The sequence below is a fragment of the Diabrotica virgifera genome, chromosome 8 (genome assembly GCF_917563875.1).
Source record: "Diabrotica virgifera virgifera chromosome 8, PGI_DIABVI_V3a".
NCBI lineage: Eukaryota > Metazoa > Arthropoda > Insecta > Coleoptera > Chrysomelidae > Diabrotica > Diabrotica virgifera.
Genome location: NC_065450.1, coordinates 166,261,040 through 166,283,697, shown reverse-complemented (window position 1 = coordinate 166,283,697; position 22,658 = coordinate 166,261,040). Strand labels below are relative to the sequence as shown.

At 36.6% G+C, this 22,658-nt stretch overlaps 1 protein-coding gene across 2 annotated transcripts in view; it reads right to left on the bottom strand.

Annotated features, from left to right (window-relative positions):
- Positions 1–7,207: 7,207 nt before the first annotated feature.
- The window catches only part of LOC126890667 (mitochondrial protein C2orf69), a 70,417-nt gene continuing 54,966 nt past the window's right edge, over positions 7,208–22,658 (bottom strand). For both annotated transcript variants that reach the window (XM_050659788.1, XM_050659790.1), the window contains exons 5-6: positions 9,998–10,273; positions 7,208–7,402 (exon numbers count right to left, since the gene is read on the bottom strand). In XM_050659788.1, the coding sequence (XP_050515745.1) occupies positions 7,215–7,402; positions 9,998–10,273 (464 nt within the window). In that variant the 3' untranslated portion in view covers positions 7,208–7,214. The remainder of the gene's footprint in view (positions 7,403–9,997; positions 10,274–22,658) is intronic.

Below are 22,658 nucleotides of genomic sequence, written 5' to 3'. Positions count from 1 at the left end.
GTTTTAGTCTGTGAGTTTCTTGACTATATCAAGCAAGTTTATTGCCAGGGCATTTGGATGGCTTTCTAGACGTTTTATGTACCGTACACTGCACTGAACTATCACTTCACTGATCGTAGGTACCTACTTCTAGATCACAATAAATGTCTTTGTTTGACACGAACCATGGGGAATCTGTTATAGAGCGTAACACTTTGGATTGTAATCTTTTCATTGTGGCTATGTTGGATTTTGCTGCTGTACCCCATAGCTGGATCCCATAGGTCCAGACCGGTTTGAGTATTGTATTGTATACCAACAGTTTGTTACGTATAGACAACTTCGATGTTCTGTCCAGTATGTTTACGAAATTTTAAATTTAACTGTTGGCGCTTTTTCCATATGTGTTCTCCTTGTCAAAGTTTTGTCCAGGTGCATATTAAAGGTATTTAACGCTTTCAGCTTGTGGAATTGCTTTGTTATTTATTTCTATATTAGGCGATATTTTGCATAGGCGTCACCAGGGGGGGTTATAACCCCCACCCCCATTGGGATGTACTTTGAGCTCTATACGCTTAAAACCATAGCCCTCAGAGACCTTCCAGTAGTTGTAACCCCCCCCCCCCTTAGGATCATCCTGGTTACGCCTAGGATATTTTGTAAATATGATATGTTGCGATTTTGATTCATTGATCTTTATACGCCATTTCTTTGTCCACTTTTCAATGTTCCTAATATGCCTTTGAAGAGATTCGGTAGCTGTTGCGGGATTTTCATCTGTGACTAACATAGCTGTGTCGTCTGCGAATGTTGTAGCCGTTACATTTTCGTTTGTTGATATGTCGTGTGTAAATATCAAATATAATATAGGACCCAGAACACTACTTTGAGGGACTCCAGATCGTATAGGGTAGATTGTTGATGTATCTGCTTCATGCTTGCCACGATAGTATCTTTCTTCTAAATATGATTTTAGTATAGTAAACATTGAATCAGGAACGTTGATTTTTATTTTGAAGAGCAACCCTTCATGCCAGACTTTATCAAAAGCCTGACTGACGTCAAAAAAAGTGCAGAACAGTATTTTTTTCTTCAAAAGTTTTATTAACTATATCAACGACTCTATGAACTTGTTCTGTTGTTGAATGCTTCTCTCTGAAACCAAACGGGTGATCCGAAAAAAGATTATTATCAGTTATTATCTTCATAAGCCTGGTCGCTAATAGCTTCTCAAATAGTTTAGCTAGTACCGGTATGAGACTAATAGAACGATAAGAGGTATGTTCGTGAGGTGGTTTCCCATTTTCATGGATCATTATTATATCAGCAATTTTCCATTGCGTTGGTACAATTTTGAGCCTTAGTGTGGCGTTGAATAATTGTGTTATCATAACTACACCTTTATCTGGTAACTCTTTTAAGATAGTTCCTGTTATAAGGTCATAGCCAGGAGCTTTTTTGGTTTTTAATTTATATTGAATAGTATTTTTTACATCTCTTTTTGTTACTGGTTTAATTTGCTCACTTGGCTGTTGGATTGTTGCTAAACTTTCATAGATAGCCTCATCTTCTTAAGCACTGACAGAGGGTAGAGGTTGAAAAACTTCGTCAAGATATTTTCCAAATGCCTCTGCTTTTTCTTGATCTGTTCTCGACCATGAGCCATCTGGATTTCTTAATGCTGGTATGTGTTTACTGGGTTGTTTTAATTTCCTGGTGGCCTTCGAAAGTGAATAATCGGTATCTGCTGTTGGTGTTAAATTTTGAAGAGAATTTTCGATGTAGGAGTTTTTGTGCTGTAGTATTGTATTTTTCAGCTGTCTTGTGGCTCTATTGTAGTTTATTTTGTCTTGATGCTGCCTTGTGTTTTGCCATATCTGTCTTAGTCTCCTCTTCTCTTTAATTTGGTTTCTTATATTAATAGGATTGTTTCTTTTATTCTGCGTATCTTTACATTCTGGAGTGGCATTCCAGGCAGCTTCTTGGAGAAGTGTAATAAATTCGTATACTGCCAATTCAAGTTCATCTTTTGTTTTTAGAGAAATATTAAGGTTTATTTTTTGATGTATTTCTTCCCTGGACTCATTCCAGTCGGTTTTATGATTGTGCAGTTTTGCTGGACGTTCCTTCTCAACAAATCTTGAATGTAACGTGGCTATTACGGGGGTATTGTCTGAAGCAATTTCATAATTTGATACAATATTTAGATAGCCTTCTCTAAAACCTTTGCTTACAAAGACGTCAAGACAGTCCGGAAGTCTACTAGGGTCAGTGGGCCAGTAAGTAGGTGTGTAACTAGATAAGTGTTTGAGATGTAGTTCCTGCATCACTTGAAAGAGGATTCTACCTCTACCTGGTGGAGATTTAGAAATTTAGCGCAACCTCCTTCGCTTTGCTGTTCTTGATGGACCAGGTGTTACCGACTTCGTCCTGAGCATCGATCGAGACATCGCAGACCGAAATTTTGTCCGCATCATCTGCGATGTGACTATCAGACTCATCACACGCCTCTTAGTTTTTGATTTCATTTCTCTATTAATAAGCGCGTGTTAAAAACAGTGAAATTACATAATGATCTAGGTGTTATAATTAATAATAATCTAAGTTAGTCGGAACATAATTTGCATATTTCTAAAAAAGCTAACGGTAAATTATATCTACTAAATAAAACGTTTGCGAAAGTGTCATGTATTAGTGCGCGATCGTAATATTCTCGAAAACGTACAGCGGCAATGCACTAGGATGTCATTTGGTCGCTCAAGACCTGCGTATACAGAAAGACTGAATATGGCTAATCTCACTACATTTGAACAACGACGAGTTCGAGGAGATTTAATTATTACGTTTCGAATAGTACAATACAACTTCGGAAATATGAGAGGAATGTTTATACTAGACAATGACAATCGTCTTCATGGCCACAAACTTAAGTTTAAAAAGAAACGACAACTAGACATTTTTTTTTCTCTGCAATCGAGTGTTCTCGACATGGAATAGCCTTCCGGCTGAGATTATAGATGCTCCATCTGTCAATGTTTTCAAAAAGAAACTGGATGACCACTTGTTCCATAATTGAACATTTAATTTGTACCAAACACTGAAACACTTGCTACCTATGTTTTTGTATATTTAGTTATATTTATTTAGTTAGTTAGTTTGCATAATATATATTTATTTTAATGTAACCATTTAATTGAACATTTCATGCATACTATAAAGGGTGAGTCATGAGGAACTGTACATACTCCTACCTCGTATAGAGGCCCCTATGGGGAATAAAAGTGTCTGCTCCTATTGTTTAATAATATACAGGGCGAGTTTCGCATTTTGACAGAAATTTATATTCGTCATAATTTTTGAACGGTCAGATCGATGTGTCTCTTATTTTGGTCAATCGTTACAGTATTACCACCTAATCAACTGATTTATTCAAACTAGAAAAAAATCAGGTCCGGCTTTAAAAAATTAGTTCGTTTGGGTCTTAGAAAAAATTTCACCCTGTGTACGCTTTTTGAAAACTCTGATATTAATTTTACAAATTAGACAAATAGGCAATTAAAATGACATATTTATTTTTTCCCCACACGATTACTTAATTTTTTATAAAAAAATCAAATTTGACTATGAATTAAAAATTTGGTAAAGTGAACCACAGATTTAAAAGAAAATTAACTTTTATTACAAAAATTAATTTTTTTAAACAAATATTTGATTTATGTTACCACCCAATCAACTGATTTATTTAAACTAGAAAAAAGTCAGGTCTGGTTTTAAAAAATTAGTTCGTTTGGGTCTTAGAAAAAAGTTCACCCTATATACGCTTTTTGAAAACTCTAATATGAATTTTACAAATTAGACAAATAGGCAATTAAAATGGCATTTTTATTTTGTTCCCCACACGATTACTTAATTTTTTATTAAAAAATCAAATTTGTCAAAATCGCAATTTTACCATAAAAATAAAAAAAATTAAACAACGTTTTTCTTAAAATTAAAAGTTTCACCATTTTTTTTTTCTATAACACGTCTAGATCTAAAACTCCCCATAACAGTTCTCTTTGGACTCTATAGTTTAACATAGACGTGATCAAATAGATAAATTTTAAATTTTTTCACTTAATTTTTGCGATTTAACTTTGCAATTCACGAATCTGCACCTTTTATTTTTTTAAATTCAGAACTTTTACGAGAAGAAGACTGAAAGTCTACAACAATTGTCATAGTCTTCACAATGGTAAGAGATATGTGCTGTAAAAATTTCAGAAAAATTTTTTTTAAATGGAACGTTGTAGCGAGTTAAACCGTGATTTCATCTTTTTTTTTTCATTTTTTTGGTTAAAATTCCGATTTTGACAAATTTGATTTTTTAATAAAAAATTAAGTAATCGTGTGGGGAAAAAATTAATATGCCATTTTAATTGCCTATTTGTCTAATTTGTAAAATTCCTATTAGAGTTTCCAAAAAGCGTATACAGAAACATAGACCAAAACGAAATAATTTTTTAAATCCGGGCCTGATTTTTTTCTAGTTTGAATAAATCAGTTGATTGGATGGTAACATAAATTAAATATTTGTTCAAAAAAAAAATTTTTGTAATAAAAATAAATTTTTTTAAATCTATGGTTCACTATAATAAATATACCATTTATTTGCCTATTTGTCTAATTTGTAAAATTCTTATTAGAGTTTTCAAAAAGCGTATACAGGGTGAATTTTTTTCTAAGACCCAAACGAACTAATTTTTTAAAGCCGGACCTGATTTTTTTCTAGTTTGAATAAATCAGTTGATTGGGTGGTAAGATAAATCAAATATTTCTTAAAAAAATTACTTTTTGTAATAAAAGGTAATTTTTTTAAATCTATGGTTTACTTTACCAAACTTTTAATTCATAGTCAAATTTGATTTTTTTATAAAAAATTAAGTAATCGTGTGGGGAAAAAAATAAATATGGCATTTTAATTGCCTATTTGTCTTATTTGTAAAATTCTTATTAGAGTTTTCAAAAAGCGTATACAGGGTGAAATTTTTTCTAAGACCCAAACGGACTAATTTTTTAAAGCCGGACCTGATTTTTTTCTAGTTTGAATAAATCAGTTGATTAGGTGGTAATAGTGTAACGATTGACCAAAATAAGAGACACATCGATCTGACCGTTCAAAAATTATGACGAATATAAATTTCTGTCAAAATGCGAAACTCGCCCTGTATATTATTAAACAAGGGAGCAGACACTTTTTAATGGTCATTTGTTATTCCCCATAGAAGCCTCTATACGAGGTAGGAGTATGTACAGTTCCTCATGACTCACCATGTATAATAACATTGTAGTCCAATGGGCATATGGGTTTTGCGACCCCTGCTCAAATTTATTGTATAATAATAAATAAACAAATAAATAATTTGCAAATTATTTCAAGTGCCGCTACATTTTGTGCATATAACCGAGCATTTTAATCCAGCTTTTCTGACATCCTTTATTACACTTACAAAAAATTAAGTTTCAATAACGATTCTGGAGCGGAGGGTTGGAGCATCGTAACAGGAATTACTCCATTTTTGTTTCGTTTCCACCCCCGTTGTTCTGCATTTTTTTCTTTCTCGTCGTACCACTGCTGAACCTACTTCGGAAAGTATGTTGTCGTGCTGCTGCTTCTGTTTTATTCTCTTAATTTTCTCTTCCTAAACTTAAAGATGGGATTTGGCATATTTTTCAATTCAATCAGGTCGACAGAATCGAAAACTTCGCGTATATACAGGGTGAGGCAAATAAAGGGCCTATTAGAAATATCTCGAGAACTAAAGGCAACAGAATCATGAAAATTAGAATAAAGGGGTTTTGAAGGATGATCTATTAAATGAAAATATTTTCATCTCTTTGCAACTTCCGGTTATACCGGATGTTGCTTATAACTTCGTTTTTTTTAAATGGGACACCCTGTATATTTTTACATTTTTGTATTCTCTTCAATGTCTTCTTTCTTAAAATATGAGGTTTTGTAATATTATACAGGGTATTTTAAAAGATAATTACGTTTTTTTATTAATTTCGTAGCAAAATTAACACCCTGTAGAATTGTAGTAGTTCGACATCTAAAACTCTACTTACGTTCAAATGATTTGTAATATACTCTACTATTGTTAAGAATCATTAGTATAGCTAAATTTTTAATTTTAGTATACAGGGTTCTGAGTTTTCTTAAATGGAACATGTAACATGGAAATGAAACCCTGTATTTTAGTATTGTAATAAAATGATATTTTATGGAACTTTTTTATTTCTTAAGCATTCCTTATACCTAACTGCTTTAATTTGTGCTTAATTGTTAATCGCACCAACAATCTTAACTACGTAGGTATTTTGATAGCTAAACCATTATTGGTAATTTTAAGGACCAGTCTGGATTATTATGTATTTATATCTGAAAAATTATTTGGGATTGAGTATTTTCACGGCCAACCTAATAAAATTTTACGTATTTTTTGTTGCAATTAATGTTTAGCTTGAATCACCAATAACTCACAAATTAAAGCAATTAGGTATAGGGAATGCTTAAGAAGTAAAAAAGTACTATAAAATATCATTTCATTACAATACAAAACTACAGGGTGTTCCATTTAAGAAAACTCAGAAAATACTAATTCTGAGTTTCGACGAACCCTGTATACTAAAATTAAAAATTTAGCTATACTAATGATTCTTAACAATAGTAGAGTATATTAAAAATCATTTAAACGTAAGTAGAGTTTTAGATGTCAAACTACTACAATTCTACAGGGTGTGAATGTTGTTACGAAATTAATAAAAAAAACGTAATTATCTTTTAAAATACCCTGTATAACATTACAAAACCTCATATTTTAAGAAAGAAGACATCGAAGAGAATCAAAAAATGTAAAAATATACAGGGTGTCCCATTTAAAAAAACGAAGTTATAAGCAACTTCCGGTATAACCGGAAGGTGCAAACAGATGAAAATATTTTCATTTAATAGATCATCCTTCAAAACCCCTTTATTCCAATTTTCATGATTCTGTTGCCTTTAGTTCTCGAGATATTTCTAATAGGCCAGTTATCTGCCTCACCCTATATAGTGTCACATATAGGGTGCGCGCCACTGGCGAGAACTCCCATTCTCTGGGATAATTCAAAATGCATTAACGTCGTTACTTATTCCTGAGAGGTAGAAACTTAAAAAAAAAAACAGGAAAAAATGAGATCCATAAAGTTTAAGCCTAAAATTCTTTTAATATATTAAAGTGAACATGCAAGCTGGAAGGTAAGTTGCTGAAGTGAAGCGTTCGCTCAATATTGGCTCCTAGTTTTTTAAGTGTTTCGGTGAACTTCTTTTCCTCGTTTTTAACCCACGGTCTCCGCTCATCTGCTACCTGGTATGGAGAAACATGAACGTAGACTTGGATATCTGCAACAAAAATATTGGTAAACACTGTTATGTTTTTATACCATATATCTTTATAAAGTGGTCAAAACGGATACACAGTCATCAGCGGAAAGTAAGACGACTTCTCGTAAACGCACAAAAACATCATCCACGTACTAACAGTAGAGAAAACTTCATCCCATGTCTGTCAGGAAATATTCAAAATAAATAAAATAAAAGTTTAACTTTGACACCCTGTATTTCGCTTATTATCAACTTTCACCTGACCTATTTCAAGCTCAGAAGTCTAAGCTACGGCCCATTCATTACCAAACACCCTGTATATTATTTTTCACTATTTAGCTATAATATACAGGGTGTCATCAATAGATTGGTCATAAATTATACCACAGATTCTGGGGTCAAAAATAGGATGATTGAACCTGACTCACCTTAGTACAAATGTGCACATAAAAAAAGTTATAGCTAGAATTAGGCAAATATGCAAATAAAAAGGTATGAAATACGCGCATAAATATGCAGTATTTCGCCCAAAAATATGCAAGTTTATCTAGAAAATATGCGTGTAATAAAAAAATATTTACAACATTTTTAATTTACAAAAATATTTAAAATATCTTTATCTAAAATATCTAATTAACATGTGTATGTATTTTATAAACTAAGCTTATGTAATAAATTAAATATTAAGTATTTTAACAAATAAATGGTATTATTCCGAATTGTGGTAACAACAAAATTGTCAAATGCTGTTTTTTTTTCTAACAGAAACATATGGCTTCTATCTGAGTAATTACATAGAAAAACTTCTTTCAACATCAACTGATGTAACTGGAACATTTTTTAAATTCACCATATAATAGTTGGCTCTTAATTAAGTGGTTCGGAAAATGTCCAAGCTACTACTTGAACCCCTTCAGAAAGAACCTGGTAACCACCACTGTTTTCTCCATGGTTGTTGGAAAGTTTTCTTTCCAATATGTATCTCTTTTAACGTTTTGACACAATGATTCAAATTTTTTTATTAAAAATGAACTGTCTAACAATGATAATTTGGAGGAATACAATTGGGTAATAGTTTTCAGAACGAAACTATATTTTTATTTTATGAATGACACTGAACACAGGTGTTCACGGCTTATTTTACAACAAAAGTGAAAAGGACCGTCAAACTAAAAATTTTTACCTAGTGATATAAACTGGCAAACTTTGGAATCCTTGTATCAAGGACAAAACGTGACAAAATTATGTATAAGCCGCTATCTTTTATTAGTTCCGATACCAAAAATTTGAATACCAATAGATTATAAAACAAAATTAAATATTGAGATTTCCAAGCTATTTATAAAAATATATACAACCAAAATTTCAAATTATATGACCTTTATACACATTTATATAAAAATATGCAAAATTGGATATGTTTGCATCTTTTATGCATAATATGCAATTTGCATATTTGCCTAAGTCTAGTTATCACCCTTTGAAGTTACAAAATTAAAATCGATTTTTTCCAATATATCGAAAACTAATAGAGATTTTTTATTGAAAATGGACATGTAGCATTCTTATAGCAGGAACATGTTAAAAAAAATTGTAGTGAAATTTGTGCACCCCATAAAATTTTATGGGGGTTTTGTTCCCCTAAAGCTCCCCAAACTTTTGTGTACGTTCCAATTAAATTATTATTGTAGTACCATTAATTAAATGCTTTTAAAACTTTTTTGCCTCTTAGTAATTTTTTGAAAAGCCAGTTTTTATCGAGATATTTTAAATGTTTGTCAAATTTACCACATATTTGTTATATGGTTAAGTACGATTATAGAGACCTGGTAATAATATGAAAATTTATTTATAATTTACCTTTTTAGGTATATTTTGAACCATATTAAACAAGAAGCCACATCTCGATAAAAGATGCCTTATCGAAAAAGTACTAAGAGAACTAAAGTTTTAAAAGCACGGTGTTTAACTAATGGTACCGCAATAATACTTTAATTGGAACGTACACAAACATTTGGGGGGTTTAAAGGAACGAAACCCCCATAAAATTTTTATGTAAACATATTAAAAAAGAAGCCGCACTCGATAAAAACTGGCTTATCAAAAAAATACTAAGAGGGAAAAATTTTTAAAAATATTGAATTTAACTAATGGTACCACAATAATAATTTAATTGGAACGTACACAAAAGTTTTGGGGAGGTTTAAGGGAACAAAACCCCATAAAATATTTATGGGGTGTACTAAATTTCACTGTTCTTTTTTTTTAAGATGTTCCTGCTATAAGAATGCCACATGTCCATTTTCAATAAAAAATCTCTAAGAGTTTTCGATATATGAAAAAAAAATCGATTTTCATTTTGTAACTTCAGGGCTGTAACTTTTTTTGTGTGCACTATTGTATATTTAGGTTCAATCAACCTATTTTTGACCCCAGAATATGTGGTATAATTTATGACCATTTCATATTGTGTGAGGTTCAATCAACCTATTTTTGACCCCAGAATCTGTGATATAATTTATGACCAATCTTTTCAGGACACCCTGTATATTATAGTATAGCTCCCCGTGCGTGACGAGCTTTAAACAAAGATCAATAAAAAATAAAACGTACCCATAGTAGCTAAAGTTTCAAGCAGAGAGCGGGTGGTGATCCATGTATTTTTTCCACCTGAGTGACCACCATCTAACCAGTACATTTGTTTAATTAATGGTAATATTTTTATATCTTTGGAATCTGTTAAGTTTTTATAATAATTAAACTCATATAGAAACTGATTTAAAACGACGCATCCCTTGCTAAATCCTATAACTGAAACTTCGCAATCGTTCAAATTTACCGCAGTTCTAAGTGGAACTTCGTCTGAAGTTTTTGGAGTAGCTACCTCATCTGAAACAAAAAAATGAAATAAATCATTTTATCGCCAACCGTCACTAAAGTCATTCATTATTGTACTCATTTGCCCTCATTTGCGGCAGTAAAGTAACATTTTATTGTACTGAAAGAAGAATTTTACTTTACCTATCGCGATTAATCGAGATTGAATGTAAGTGGTTGATGGCTGTATTGGTTTAATTATTAAAAATATTGTACAACATTTACGACATTGTTAATTAAATGTATGTCAAAAAGTGAAATTCTGTAGTATTTTGCAATTATATTCATATAAAATAAATCAAAACTTTACCGATTTAGTAATTATTCAATAATGATAACTATCGATTAAAAATCGAAATCCGCCATCATGCAAAAACCATCTGTCATCACTGTCATGAAATTTGAATTACGTCTAAAATTTAAAAAATTCTTAAATTGTAAATTGAAGACCTAAGTGGAAGAAGGAGGTATGTAACATTTTCTAAAATTTTGAGTTTTTTAGTGAATTAAGGTGGTATGTAACTTCACTATCATATATGACACTTATACTGTGCCTCTAAAAAGCTTAATAAGAGATATTCTAGTGCAGGGGTGGCCAAACTGCGGCTCGCGAGCCACATGCGGCTCTTTGAAGGATTACCTACTTGTGGCTCTCGATTGTACGCGAGTTATTTTTCAATTTTGTATTAGATATGATTTAAAAAAATTATTATCGTTCCATAATTATATTATTGATGGCAATGAACTGGAACGTTTGACTAAAATTAAAGACCTTGGAGTTATATTTGATCACAAACTCACTTTTGTTGAACATGTTAATGTAAAGGTTAGAGAAGCACTTAAATCTTATGGATTTATAATTAGAAATAGTCGAAATCTCACTAATACTAAGGCCATTAAATTACTGTTTTACACTTTTGTACGCTGTAAACTGGAATATGCCTCTATCATTTGGTCACCGTTTTATGATGTACACATCCAAATTATAGAACGGGTTCAGCGTAAATTTTTAAAATTTTTGTTTTATAAAATTAATGGTATATATCCTACGAGGGGTATCAGCAATAATGAGTTATGTAGCGGTTTGGACGTAGTGTCATTAGAATCTAGACGAATTAATGCCTCCCTGGTATTCCTGTACAAGCTACTACATAATCTCATTGACAGCCCTGATATCCTTCGACAAATAAATTTTAACGTTCCGTCTTATCCAGTAAGAAATTCGATTACGTTCAGAAATACACAAGCTAGAACTAACATTATGTTAAATTCTCCTCTATTCGTCATGTGCAGCTATTATAATGCCTTAAGTATTTACTGCGATATATTTAACTGCAGTTTAAAGCAACTGATTTCTATGGCCAAGATCTACCTACGTGATTAATAATTTATTTCTTTAGGTTCAAATTTAGTTTTGTAAAATTTTTGTTATTATCGATACCTATGAATTACTAATATTTTATTTAATTTTTTATTTGTGAAATATTTTGTCCTGTAAATGGATTCTGTTGGACAATAAACGCTATTATTATTATTATCCAGATTTAGCCATACGGCTCACACTCCCTCTAAGGGGAAAATTGACTCATCCCAGATACCTACGGTATCAAAAGGATTGAGTTCTGGTGGGACTCTTTCCGTGTTATCGAGCCCTAGGTGACTTGGTATGCAGGTGTATCTCCCAAAAATTTTCGTACACATCTGGCCGTTGCGAGTAGTACTGCTTTCTGCATGGTCTTATAAAGATGTTCATTAAGACCCAGCTTTTTTATGCTTTCGAGGAGGGTCTTCGGAATGACTCCAGTAGTAGACATAATATTCGGTATCGTCTGGGTACTTTGCATTCTCCATTGTCTCCGTATTTGAATTTCCAGATCTCTGTACTTGGCGATCTTTTCAGTAAATTTAGTACGTAGATTATTGTTGTTAGGAATCGCCACATCAATGAGGGTTGTTTGTCTCGTTAATTTATTGACTAATACGAGATCTGGTCTATTATGCGCCACTGTTTGGTCTGTGAGCACAGTGCGGTCCCAGTATAGCTTGTAGTTGCCATCCTCAAGCATACTCTCAGGGACGTATTGATAATATGGGAGATGGTCGGTTTGGAGAAGTCCCAGCTTGACAGCTATCTCCTGATGAAGGATTTTTCCCACTGCGTCATGCCGTTCCTTGTACTCAGTTGCAGCAAATGCCTGGCAGCCCCCTGTAAGATGTTGGATGGTTTCTTGGGCTTGACATCCATATCGGCATCTCTCGTTTTGAACATGAGGGTCTTTGATGATATATTTCAGGTAATTTCTGGTTGGTATAACCTGATCCTGAATGGCCAGTAATGAACCCTCCGTTTCAGGGAACATCTTTCCTGATGTCAACCAGTAGTTCGACGCTATATTGTCGACATAATCTTGGCTGACCTCATTGGGATGTCGCCCGTGCAGATGTTTACCCATCCAGGCGCGCACTTTTTCGTCCTTAGTAAGGTGGTTTATGCGAAGTTCTGCTTCCCTGAGTTTTATCGGTGTTGTGTCATCTACTGCGCAGATAGCGCGATGTAGAGTAGATGTTTCAGCCTGCATCTGAAAATAAGATCTTAAGTCCTCTTCCTCCTAAATACCGGGGTAATGTCGTTCGTTCTACTGCACTTTTAGGATGGTGTTTTTGTGCCTTTGTGAGGTGTGTTCGTACTTTTCGCTGAAGATTTTCTATGTCCGTTTTTGTCCACTTAACAATGCCAAATGAATAGCTAAGCGCGGAACATGCGTAGGTGTTTAGTGCCTTAAACAAATTTCTACTATTAAGGTGTGAGCGAAGCAGCTGTTTTACCCTTCGTATAAACTCAGTAGTTATCTCTGTTTTCATTTGTTTATGGTCAATTCTACGCGCTTGCTTTACTCCAAGATATTTATACATATCGTTTTCACCCATGGCCTCGATGTTCTGGCCATTTTGCATATCGAATCCTCTGGGCTGTACTCTTCCTCTGACTATATTTAAAATACGGCACTTGTCTAGTCCGAAGTGCATGCTAATATCATTAGAAAAAGTTTCTACAGTTTTCAGCATCTCATCGAGTTGGTTTCGAGTGGAAGCCATTAATTTCAAATCATCCATATACAATAAATGATTAAGCTTCGCCACCAAATTGTTGTTATTTTTTATGCTAAAACCTGCGTCTGTGGAGTTCAACAGCTGAGATAATGGGTTCATAGCTAGACAGAACCACAGTGGACTCAACGAATCTCCTTGAAACAGGCCCCGGCTGATTGCGATATTTTCAGTTTCGATGTTATTTTCACCAGGTATTTGAAGGTGAATTCTAGTCTTCCACTCCGTAATTATATGCTCTAAAAAGGTCACTATATTATCATCGACTTTATATATTCTCAATATATATATGAGCCATTCATGCGGCACTGAATCAAAGGCCTTCTTGTAATCAATGAAGGCAGTAAAAAGATTCCTCTTTTTGGAATATGCCTGGTTAGAAATGACTGAGTCGATGATGAGTTGTTCTTTGCAACCCATGGAACCCTTAGCGCATCCTTTCTGTTGAGGCTCTATGATATTGTTCAGAGCACAGTGTTGGTAGATACGCCGGGCTACACAGGATGTGACCAATTTGTACAAAGTTGGAAGACAAGTAATTGGGCGGTATTTGGCTGGATCTTGGGTGTTATTTTGATCCTTCGGAATTAAATAAGTGGTTCCCTGAGTTAGGAATGATGGTATATCCTGCGGATTAGAAATAACATGATTAATTAGTGTTGATAAGCATTCATGAACACTCCAAAACTTCTTGAGCCAAAAGTTTTGAACTCCGTCTGGTCCAGGAGATTTCCAGTTGTGAAGCTCTTTGATGGTATTTGAGACTTCTTCAGTAGTGAAGGGTTCGTAAAGGGTGGTAATGTAGTGTTGGCAGTTTTGTGTCGTTTCTTCTATCCATCCAGCATTGTTGTTAAGAGCAGCTGGCGTGGAAAGTTGATTTCCCCAAAACTCATGAATTTCTTCTTGGCTTGGGTAAGTCTTATCGACACGTTCTACAGTGGAATTGAGTTTTCGATAGAACGCCTTTTCAGAACTTTCAAAAAGAGCATTGTCGCTTTTGCGGTTGTTACTAACTTTGTACCTCCTTAGTCGTCCTGAATAAACGGAGAGCTTTTGTTTTAATGTGTCCAGACACTGATGGGCTGTGTTGTTTTCTGGATCATATCTTGAGTGTCTTGCGGTAGTCAGCATTATATCTTCAGCTCTTCTGATGACTTTTCTACTTGTTACACCTCGTATGTATTCTGTGACTATACCAATATCCTTACGTAATAATTCGATCTTTCCGAGCAGTCTTTTTTCCCAGGGTGCAATTCTGTTACCAGTTCTTTCGTTATTAGTAACCCGTCGTGTTCTGATCTTAACGCCCATTACATTAGCAATTGCTGTTGCTGCACAGTAGATTAGCATATGCAAATATTCCAACGTGTGAGCTTCTACGACATAGTTGGGTAGGACTTCAGTTATTATTATTATTTAGCCATACGGCTCACACTCCCGCTGAGGGGAAAATTGACTCATCCCAGATACCTACGGTATCAAAAGGATTGAGCTCTGGTGGGACTCTTTCCGTGTTATCGAGCCCTAGGTGACTTGGAATGCAGGTGTATCTCCCAAAAATTTTCTTACACTTCTGGCCGTCGCAAGTAGTACAGCTTTCTGCATGGTCTTATAAATATGTTCATTGAGACCCAGCTTTTTTATGCTTTCGAGGAGGGTCTTCGGAATGACTCCAGTAGTAGACATAACAATAGGTATCGTCTGGGTACTTTGCATTCTCCATTGTCTCCGTATTTGAATTTCCAGATCTCTATACTTGGCGATCTTTTCAGTAAATTTACTACGTAGATTATTGTTGTTAGGTATCGCCACATCAATTAGTGTTGTTTGTCTTGTTAATTTATTAACTAGTACGAGATCTGGTCTATTATGTGCCACTGTTTGGTCTGTGAGCACACTGCGGTCCCAGTATAGCTTGTAGTTGCCATCCTCAAGCATACTCTCAGGAACGTATTGATAATATGGGAGATGGTCCGTTTGGCGAAGTCCCAGCTTGTTAGCTATCTCTTGATGAAGGATTTTTCCCACTGCGTCATGCCGTTCCTTGTATTCAGTTGCAGCAAATGCCTGGCAGCCCCCTGTAATATGTTGGATGGTTTCTTGGGCTTGACATCCATATCGGCATCTGTCGTTTTGAACCTGAGGGTCTTTGACGATATATTTCAGGTAATTTCTGGTTGGTATAACCTGATCCTGAATGGCCAGTAATGAACCCTCCGTTTCAGGGAACATCTTTCCTGATGTCAACCAATAGTTCGACGCTGTATTGTCGACATAGTCTTGGCTAACTTCATTGGGATGTCGCCCGTGCAGAGGTTTACCCATCCAGGTGCGCAGTTTTTCGTCCTTAGTAAGGTGGTTTATGCGCATTTCTGGTTCCCTCAGTTTGATCGGTGTTGTGTCATCTACTGCGCAAATTGCGCGGTGTAGAGTAGATGTCTCAGCCTGCATCTGAAAATAAGTTCTTAAATTAGCAATCTGTTTATCTAATTGCTCACCTATATCCATAAGTCCTCTTCCTCCTAAATACCGGGGTAATGTCGTTCGTTCTACTGCACTTTTAGGGTGGTGTTTTTGTGCCTTTGTGAGGTGTGTTCGTACTTTTCGCTGAAGATTTTCTATATCCGTTTTTGTCCACTTAACAATACCAAATGAATAGCTAAGCGCGGAACAAGCGTAGGTGTTCAGTGCCTTAAACAAATTTTTACTGTTAAGCTGTGAACGAAGCAGCTGTTTTACCCTTCTTATAAACTCAGTAGTTATCTCAGTTTTCATTTGCTTATGGTCAATTTTCCGCGCATGCTTTACTCCAAGATATTTGTACATATCGTTATCGCCCATGGCCTCGATGTTCTGGCCATTTTGCATATCGAATCCACCGGGCTGTACCTTTCCTCTGACTGTATTCAAAACACGGCACTTGTCTAGACCGAACTGCATACTAATATCATTAGAGAATGTTTCTACAGTTTTTAGCATCTCTTCTAGATGTTCTCGAGTGGAAGCCATTAATTTCAAATCATCCATATACAACAGATGATTGAGCTTCGCTACTACAGTATTATTGCTTTTAATGCTAAAACCTGAGTCAGTGGAGTTTAATAGCTGGTAAAGGGGGTTCAAAGCTAAACAGAACCACAGTGGACTCAACGAGTCTCCTTGAAACAGGCCCCGGTTGATTGCGATATTTTCGGTTTCAATATTTTTTTCACCAGGTATTTGGAGGTGAATTTTAGTCTTCCAATCTCTTATTATATGCCTTAAAAAGGTCACTATGTTATCATCAACTTTGTATATTTTCAAAATATCTATTAGCCATTCATACGGTACTGAATCAAAGGCCTTTTTATAGTCAATAAAAGCAGTAAAAAGGTTCCTTTTTTTAGTTAATGCCTGGTTAGAAATGACTGAGTCGATGATACGCTGTTCTTTGCAACCCATGGAACCCTTAGCGCATCCTTTCTGTTGAGGCTCTATGATATCGTTTAGAGCACAGTGTTGGTAGATACGCCGGGTTACACAGGATGTGACCAATTTATACAAAGTTGGAAGACAAGTAATTGGGCGGTACTTGGATGGATCTTGGGTGTTATTTTGATCCTTGGGTATTAAATAAGTAGTTCCCTGAGTTAGAAATGATGGTAATTCCTGCGGATTAGAAATAACATGATTAATTAATTTTGATAAGCACTCATGAATACTCCAAAACTTTTTAAGCCAGAAGTTCTGAACTCCGTCTGGTCCAGGAGATTTCCAGTTATGAAGCTCTTTGACGACATTTGAGACTTCTTCAGTCGTGAATGGTTCGTAGTTAGCAGTGACGTAGTGGTGACAGTTGTGCGTCGTATCTTCTATCCAGCCAGCATTGTTGTTAAAAGCAGCTGGCGTGGAAAGTTGATTTCCCCAAAACTCATGAATTTCTTCTTGGCTTGGGTAAGACTTGTCGACACTTTCCACGGTGGAATTGAGTTTTCGGTAAAACGCCTTCTCAGAGTTCTCAAAAAGTGCATTGTCACATTTTCGGTTGTTACTAACTTTATACCTTCTTAATCGTCCTGAATAGACGGAGAGTTTTTGTTTTAATGTATCCAGACACTGTTGGGCTGTGTTATTTTCTGGATCGTATCTCGAGTGTCTTGCAGTGCTCTGCATTATTTCTTCAGCTCTCTTAATAACTTTTCTACTTGTTACACCTCTTATATATTCTGTGACTTGACCAATATCCCTACGCAGTAATTCAATTTTTCCGAGAAGTCTCTTTTCCCATGGTGCAATTCTATTACCAGTCCTTCCGTTATTAGTACCCCGTCGTGTTCTGATCTTAACGCCCATTACATTTGCAATTGCTGTTGCTGCACAGTAGATTAGCATATGCAGATATTCCAATGTGTGGGCCTCTACGACATAATTGGGTAGGACTTCAGTGTTCGCAATTTGTAACAGCGCACCTAGTTTCTTACAAGAGTTTATTCGTGGTAAATTCGTGGTATTCGTGGTAAATGGATTTGTTCCATTAAACTCTTGTACGGCCCGAGCCATTTCGTTTTCTAGACTATGGCGCAACTCGTTGTTTTCCTGCTGTGTATTGTCAGGTTGAGTTTCTGGTATGGGAATCTCAGGAATCTGCTCCTCAAGGATTTCGTTAGGGACTTGATCTAAAACTAGCTCTTGGTTATTAATCTCCCGTTCGACTTCGCTTTTGATGGCATCGCGTCTAGTCTCTGGGATAAGATTATTTCTTATGATTACCCGGTATTGATCTGATACTCTTTGCTCCGATACTTGAATATCTGGGTACTCCCTGCAAAATTCGGCATACAGCTGTTGTCTGTAGCCGATTGTTTCTTGACCGAGGTTTGTCACCTTATAATAGAAGCGCAAAATGCTTTCGTTGATGGACACAGTCCATTTCATGCGCTGCCTCGGTCGTCCCGCTTGAGTGAGCGCCGGCTGATGATCCAGCGCAGCACCTTCGGCGGGTGGAGCTCTTGTTGTTATTTGGCTCGCTTGTGGTTGTGGTTGGGCTGTAGCTGATTGTATGACAGGGGCCCGCCTCTTCAACACCCTGCCACCGACGTCCCGCATGCTGTCACGTCCAGCGCCGGCTCCAGACGTGCCCTGGCGATCCCCAGGCAGCGATCCTAAACACAAATTATTATTCTCCATTCTCATGGGTGTGCATTTTATACCTACTGCCAGGTGTCAGTTTTTGTTCCACGGCAAGTACTCCTGCTACTCTCTGGGTATTGGCGCTACGAATACCCAGAAAGCATCCCCCATTCGCAGGGGGCCGCGCCTGATAGAAGAACTGACAAAAAACTCCCAGAGGTATTATTATCCAGATTTAGCCATACGGCTCACACTCCCTCTAAGGGGAAAATTGACTCATCCCAGATACCTACGGTATCAAAAGGATTGAGCTCTGGTGGGACTCTTTCCGTGTTATCGAGCCCTAGGTGACTTGGTATGCAGGTGTATCTCCCAAAAATTTTCGTACACATCTGGCCGTTGCGAGTAGTACAGCTTTCTGCATGGTCTTGTAAAGATGTTCATTTAGACCCAGCCTTTTTATGCTTTCGAGGAGGTTCTTCGGAATGACTCCAGTAGTAGATATAACAATAGGTATCGTCTGGGTACTTTGCATTCTCCATTGCCTTCGTATTTGAATTTCTAGATCTCTGTACTTGGCGATCTTTTCAGTGAATTTACTACGTAGATTATTGTTGTTAGGTATCGCCACATCAATTAGTGTTGTTTGTCTTGTTAATTTATTAACTAGTACGAGATCTGGTCTATTATGTGCCACTGTTTGGTCTGTGAGCACAGTGCGGTCCCAGTACAGCTTGTAGTTGCCATCCTCAAGCATACTCTCAGGGACGTATTGATAATACGGGAGATGGTCCCTTTGGAGAAGTCCCAGCTTGATAGCTATCTCTTGATGAAGGATTTATTCTTGAGTATTATTATTATTATCCAGATTTAGCCATACGGCTCACACTCCCGCTGAGGGGAAAATTGACTCATCCCAGATACCTACGGTATCAAAAGGATTGAGCTCTGGTGGGACTCTTTCCGTGTTATCGAGCCCTAGATGACTTGGAATGCAGGTGTATCTCCCAAAAATTTTCTTACACTTCTGGCCGTCGCAAGTAGTACAGCTTTCTGCATGGTCTTATAAATATGTTCATTGAGACCCAGCTTTTTTATGCTTTCGAGGAGGGTCTTCGGAATGACTCCAGTAGTAGACATAACAATAGGTATCGTCTGGGTACTTTGCATTCTCCATTGTCTCCGTATTTGAATTTCCAGATCTCTATACTTGGCGATCTTTTCAGTAAATTTACTACGTAGATTATTGTTGTTAGGTATCGCCACATCAATTAGTGTTGTTTGTCTTGTTAATTTATTAACTAGTACGAGATCTGGTCTATTATGTGCCACTGTTTGGTCTGTGAGCACACTGCGGTCCCAGTATAGCTTGTAGTTGCCATCCTCAAGCATACTCTCAGGGACGTATTGATAATATGGGAGATTGTCCGTTTGGAGAAGTCCCAGCTTGTTAGCTATCTCTTGATGAAGGATTTTTCCCACTGCGTCATGCCGTTCCTTGTATTCAGTTGCAGCAAATGCCTGGCAGCCCCCTGTAATATGTTGGATGGTTTCTTGGGCTTGACATCCATATCGGCATCTGTCGTTTTGAACCTGAGGGTCTTTGACGATATATTTCAGGTAATTTCTGGTTGGTATAACCTGATCCTGAATGGCCAGTAATGAACCCTCCGTTTCAGGGAACATCTTTCCTGATGTCAACCAATAGTTCGACGCTTTATTGTCGACATAGTCTTGGCTGACCTCATTGGGATGTCGCCCGTGCAGAGGTTTACCCATCCAGGTGCGCAGTTTTTCGTCCTTAGTAAGGTGGTTTATGCGCATTTCTGGTTCCCTCAGTTTGATCGGTGTTGTGTCATCTACTGCGCAAATTGCGCGGTGTAGAGTAGATATCTCAGCCTGCATCTGAAAATAAGTTCTTAAATTAGCAATTTGTTTATCTAATTGCTCACCTATATCCATAAGTCCTCTTCCTCCTAAATACCGGGGTAATGTTGTTCGTTCTACTGCACTTTTAGGGTGGTGTTTTTGTGCCTTTGTGAGGTGTGTTCGTACTTTTCGCTGAAGATTTTCTATATCCGTTTTTGTCCACTTAACAATACCAAATGAATAGCTAAGCGCGGAACAAGCGTAGGTGTTTAGTGCCTTAAACAAATTTTTACTGTTAAGCTGTGAACGAAGCAGCCGTTTTACCCTTCTTATAAACTCAGTAGTTATCTCAGTTTTCATTTGCTTATGGTCAATTTTCCGCGCCTGTTTTACTCCAAGATATTTATACATATCGTTGTCGCCCATGGCCTCGATGTTCTGGCCATTTTGCATATCGAATCCACCGGGCTGTACCTTTCCTCTGGCTATATTCAAAACACGGCACTTGTCTAGACCGAACTGCATACTAATATCATTAGAGAATGTTTCTACAGTTTTTAGCATCTCTTCTAGGTGTTCTCGAGTGGAAGCCATTAATTTCAAATCATCCATATACAACAGATGATTGAGCTTCGCTACCACAGTATTATTGCTTTTAATGCTAAAACCTGAGTCAGTGGAGTTTAATAGCTGGGAAAGGGGGTTCAAAGCTAAACAGAACCACAGTGGACTCAACGAGTCTCCTTGAAACAGGCCCCGGTTGATTGCGATATTTTCGGTTTCAATATTTTTTTCACCAGGTATTTGGAGGTGAATTTTAGTCTTCCAATCTCTCATTATATGCCTTAAAAAGGTCACTATGTTATCATCGACTTTGTATATTTTCAAAATATCTATTAGCCATTCATGCGGTACTGAATCAAAGGCCTTTTTATAGTCAATAAAAGCAGTAAAAAGGTTCCTTTTTTTAGTGAATGCCTGGTTAGAAATGACTGAATCGATGATAAGCTGTTCTTTGCAACCCATGGAACTCTTAGCGCATCCTTTCTGTTGAGGCTCTATGATATCGTTTAGAGCACAGTGTTGGTAGATACGCCGGGTTACACAGGATGTGACCAATTTATACAAAGTTGGAAGACAAGTAATTGGGCGGTACTTGGATGGATCTTGGGTGTTATTTTGATCCTTGGGTATTAAATAAGTAGTTCCCTGAGTTAGAAATGATGGTAATTCCTGCGGATTAGAAATAACATGATTAATTAATGTTGATAAGCACTCATGAATACTCCAAAACTTTTTAAGCCAGAAGTTCTGAACTCCGTCTGGTCCAGGAGATTTCCAGTTATGAAGCTCTTTGATGACATTTGAGACTTCTTCAGTCGTGAAGGGTTCGTAGTTAGCAGTGACGTAGTGGTGACAGTTGTGCGTCGTATCTTCTATCCAGCCAGCATTGTTGTTAAAAGCAGCTGGCGTGGAAAGTTGATTTCCCCAAAACTCATGAATTTCTTCTTGGCTTGGGTAAGACTTGTCGATTTTTATTATTATTATTATTATTATCCAGATTTAGCCACACGGCTCACACTCCCTCTAAGGGGACAATTGACTCATCCCAGATACCTACGGTATCAAAAGGATTGAGCTCTGGTGGGACTCTTTCCGTGTTATCGAGCCCTAGGTGACTTGGTATGCTGGAGTATCTCCCAGAAATTTTCGTACACATCTGGCCGTCGCGAGTAGTACAGCTTTCTGCATGATCTTATAAAGGTGTTCATTTAGACCCAGCTTTTTTATGTTTTCGAGGAGGTTCTTCGGAATGACTCCAGTAGTAGACATAATAATAGGTATCGTCTGGGTACTTTGCATTCTCCATTGTCTTCTTATTTGAATTTCCAGATCTCTGTACTTGGCGATCTTTTCAGTAAATTTACTGCGTAGATTATTGTTGTTAGGTATCGCCACATCAATCAGTGTTGTTTGTCTTGTTAATTTATTAACTAGTACGAGATCTGGTCTATTATGTGCCACTGTTTGGTCTGTGAGCACAGTACGGTCCCAGTATAGCTTGTAGTTGCCATCCTCAAGCATACTCTCAGGGACGTATTGATAATATGGGAGATGGTCCGTTTGGAGAAGTCCCAGCTTGATAGCTATCTCTTGATGAAGGATTTTTCCCACTGCGTCATGCCGTTCCTTGTATTCAGTTGCAGCAAATGCCTGGCAGCCCCCTGTAAGATGTTGGATGGTTTCTTGGGTTCGGCATCCATATCGGCATTTGTCGTTCTGGATCTGAGGGTCTTTGACGATATGTTTC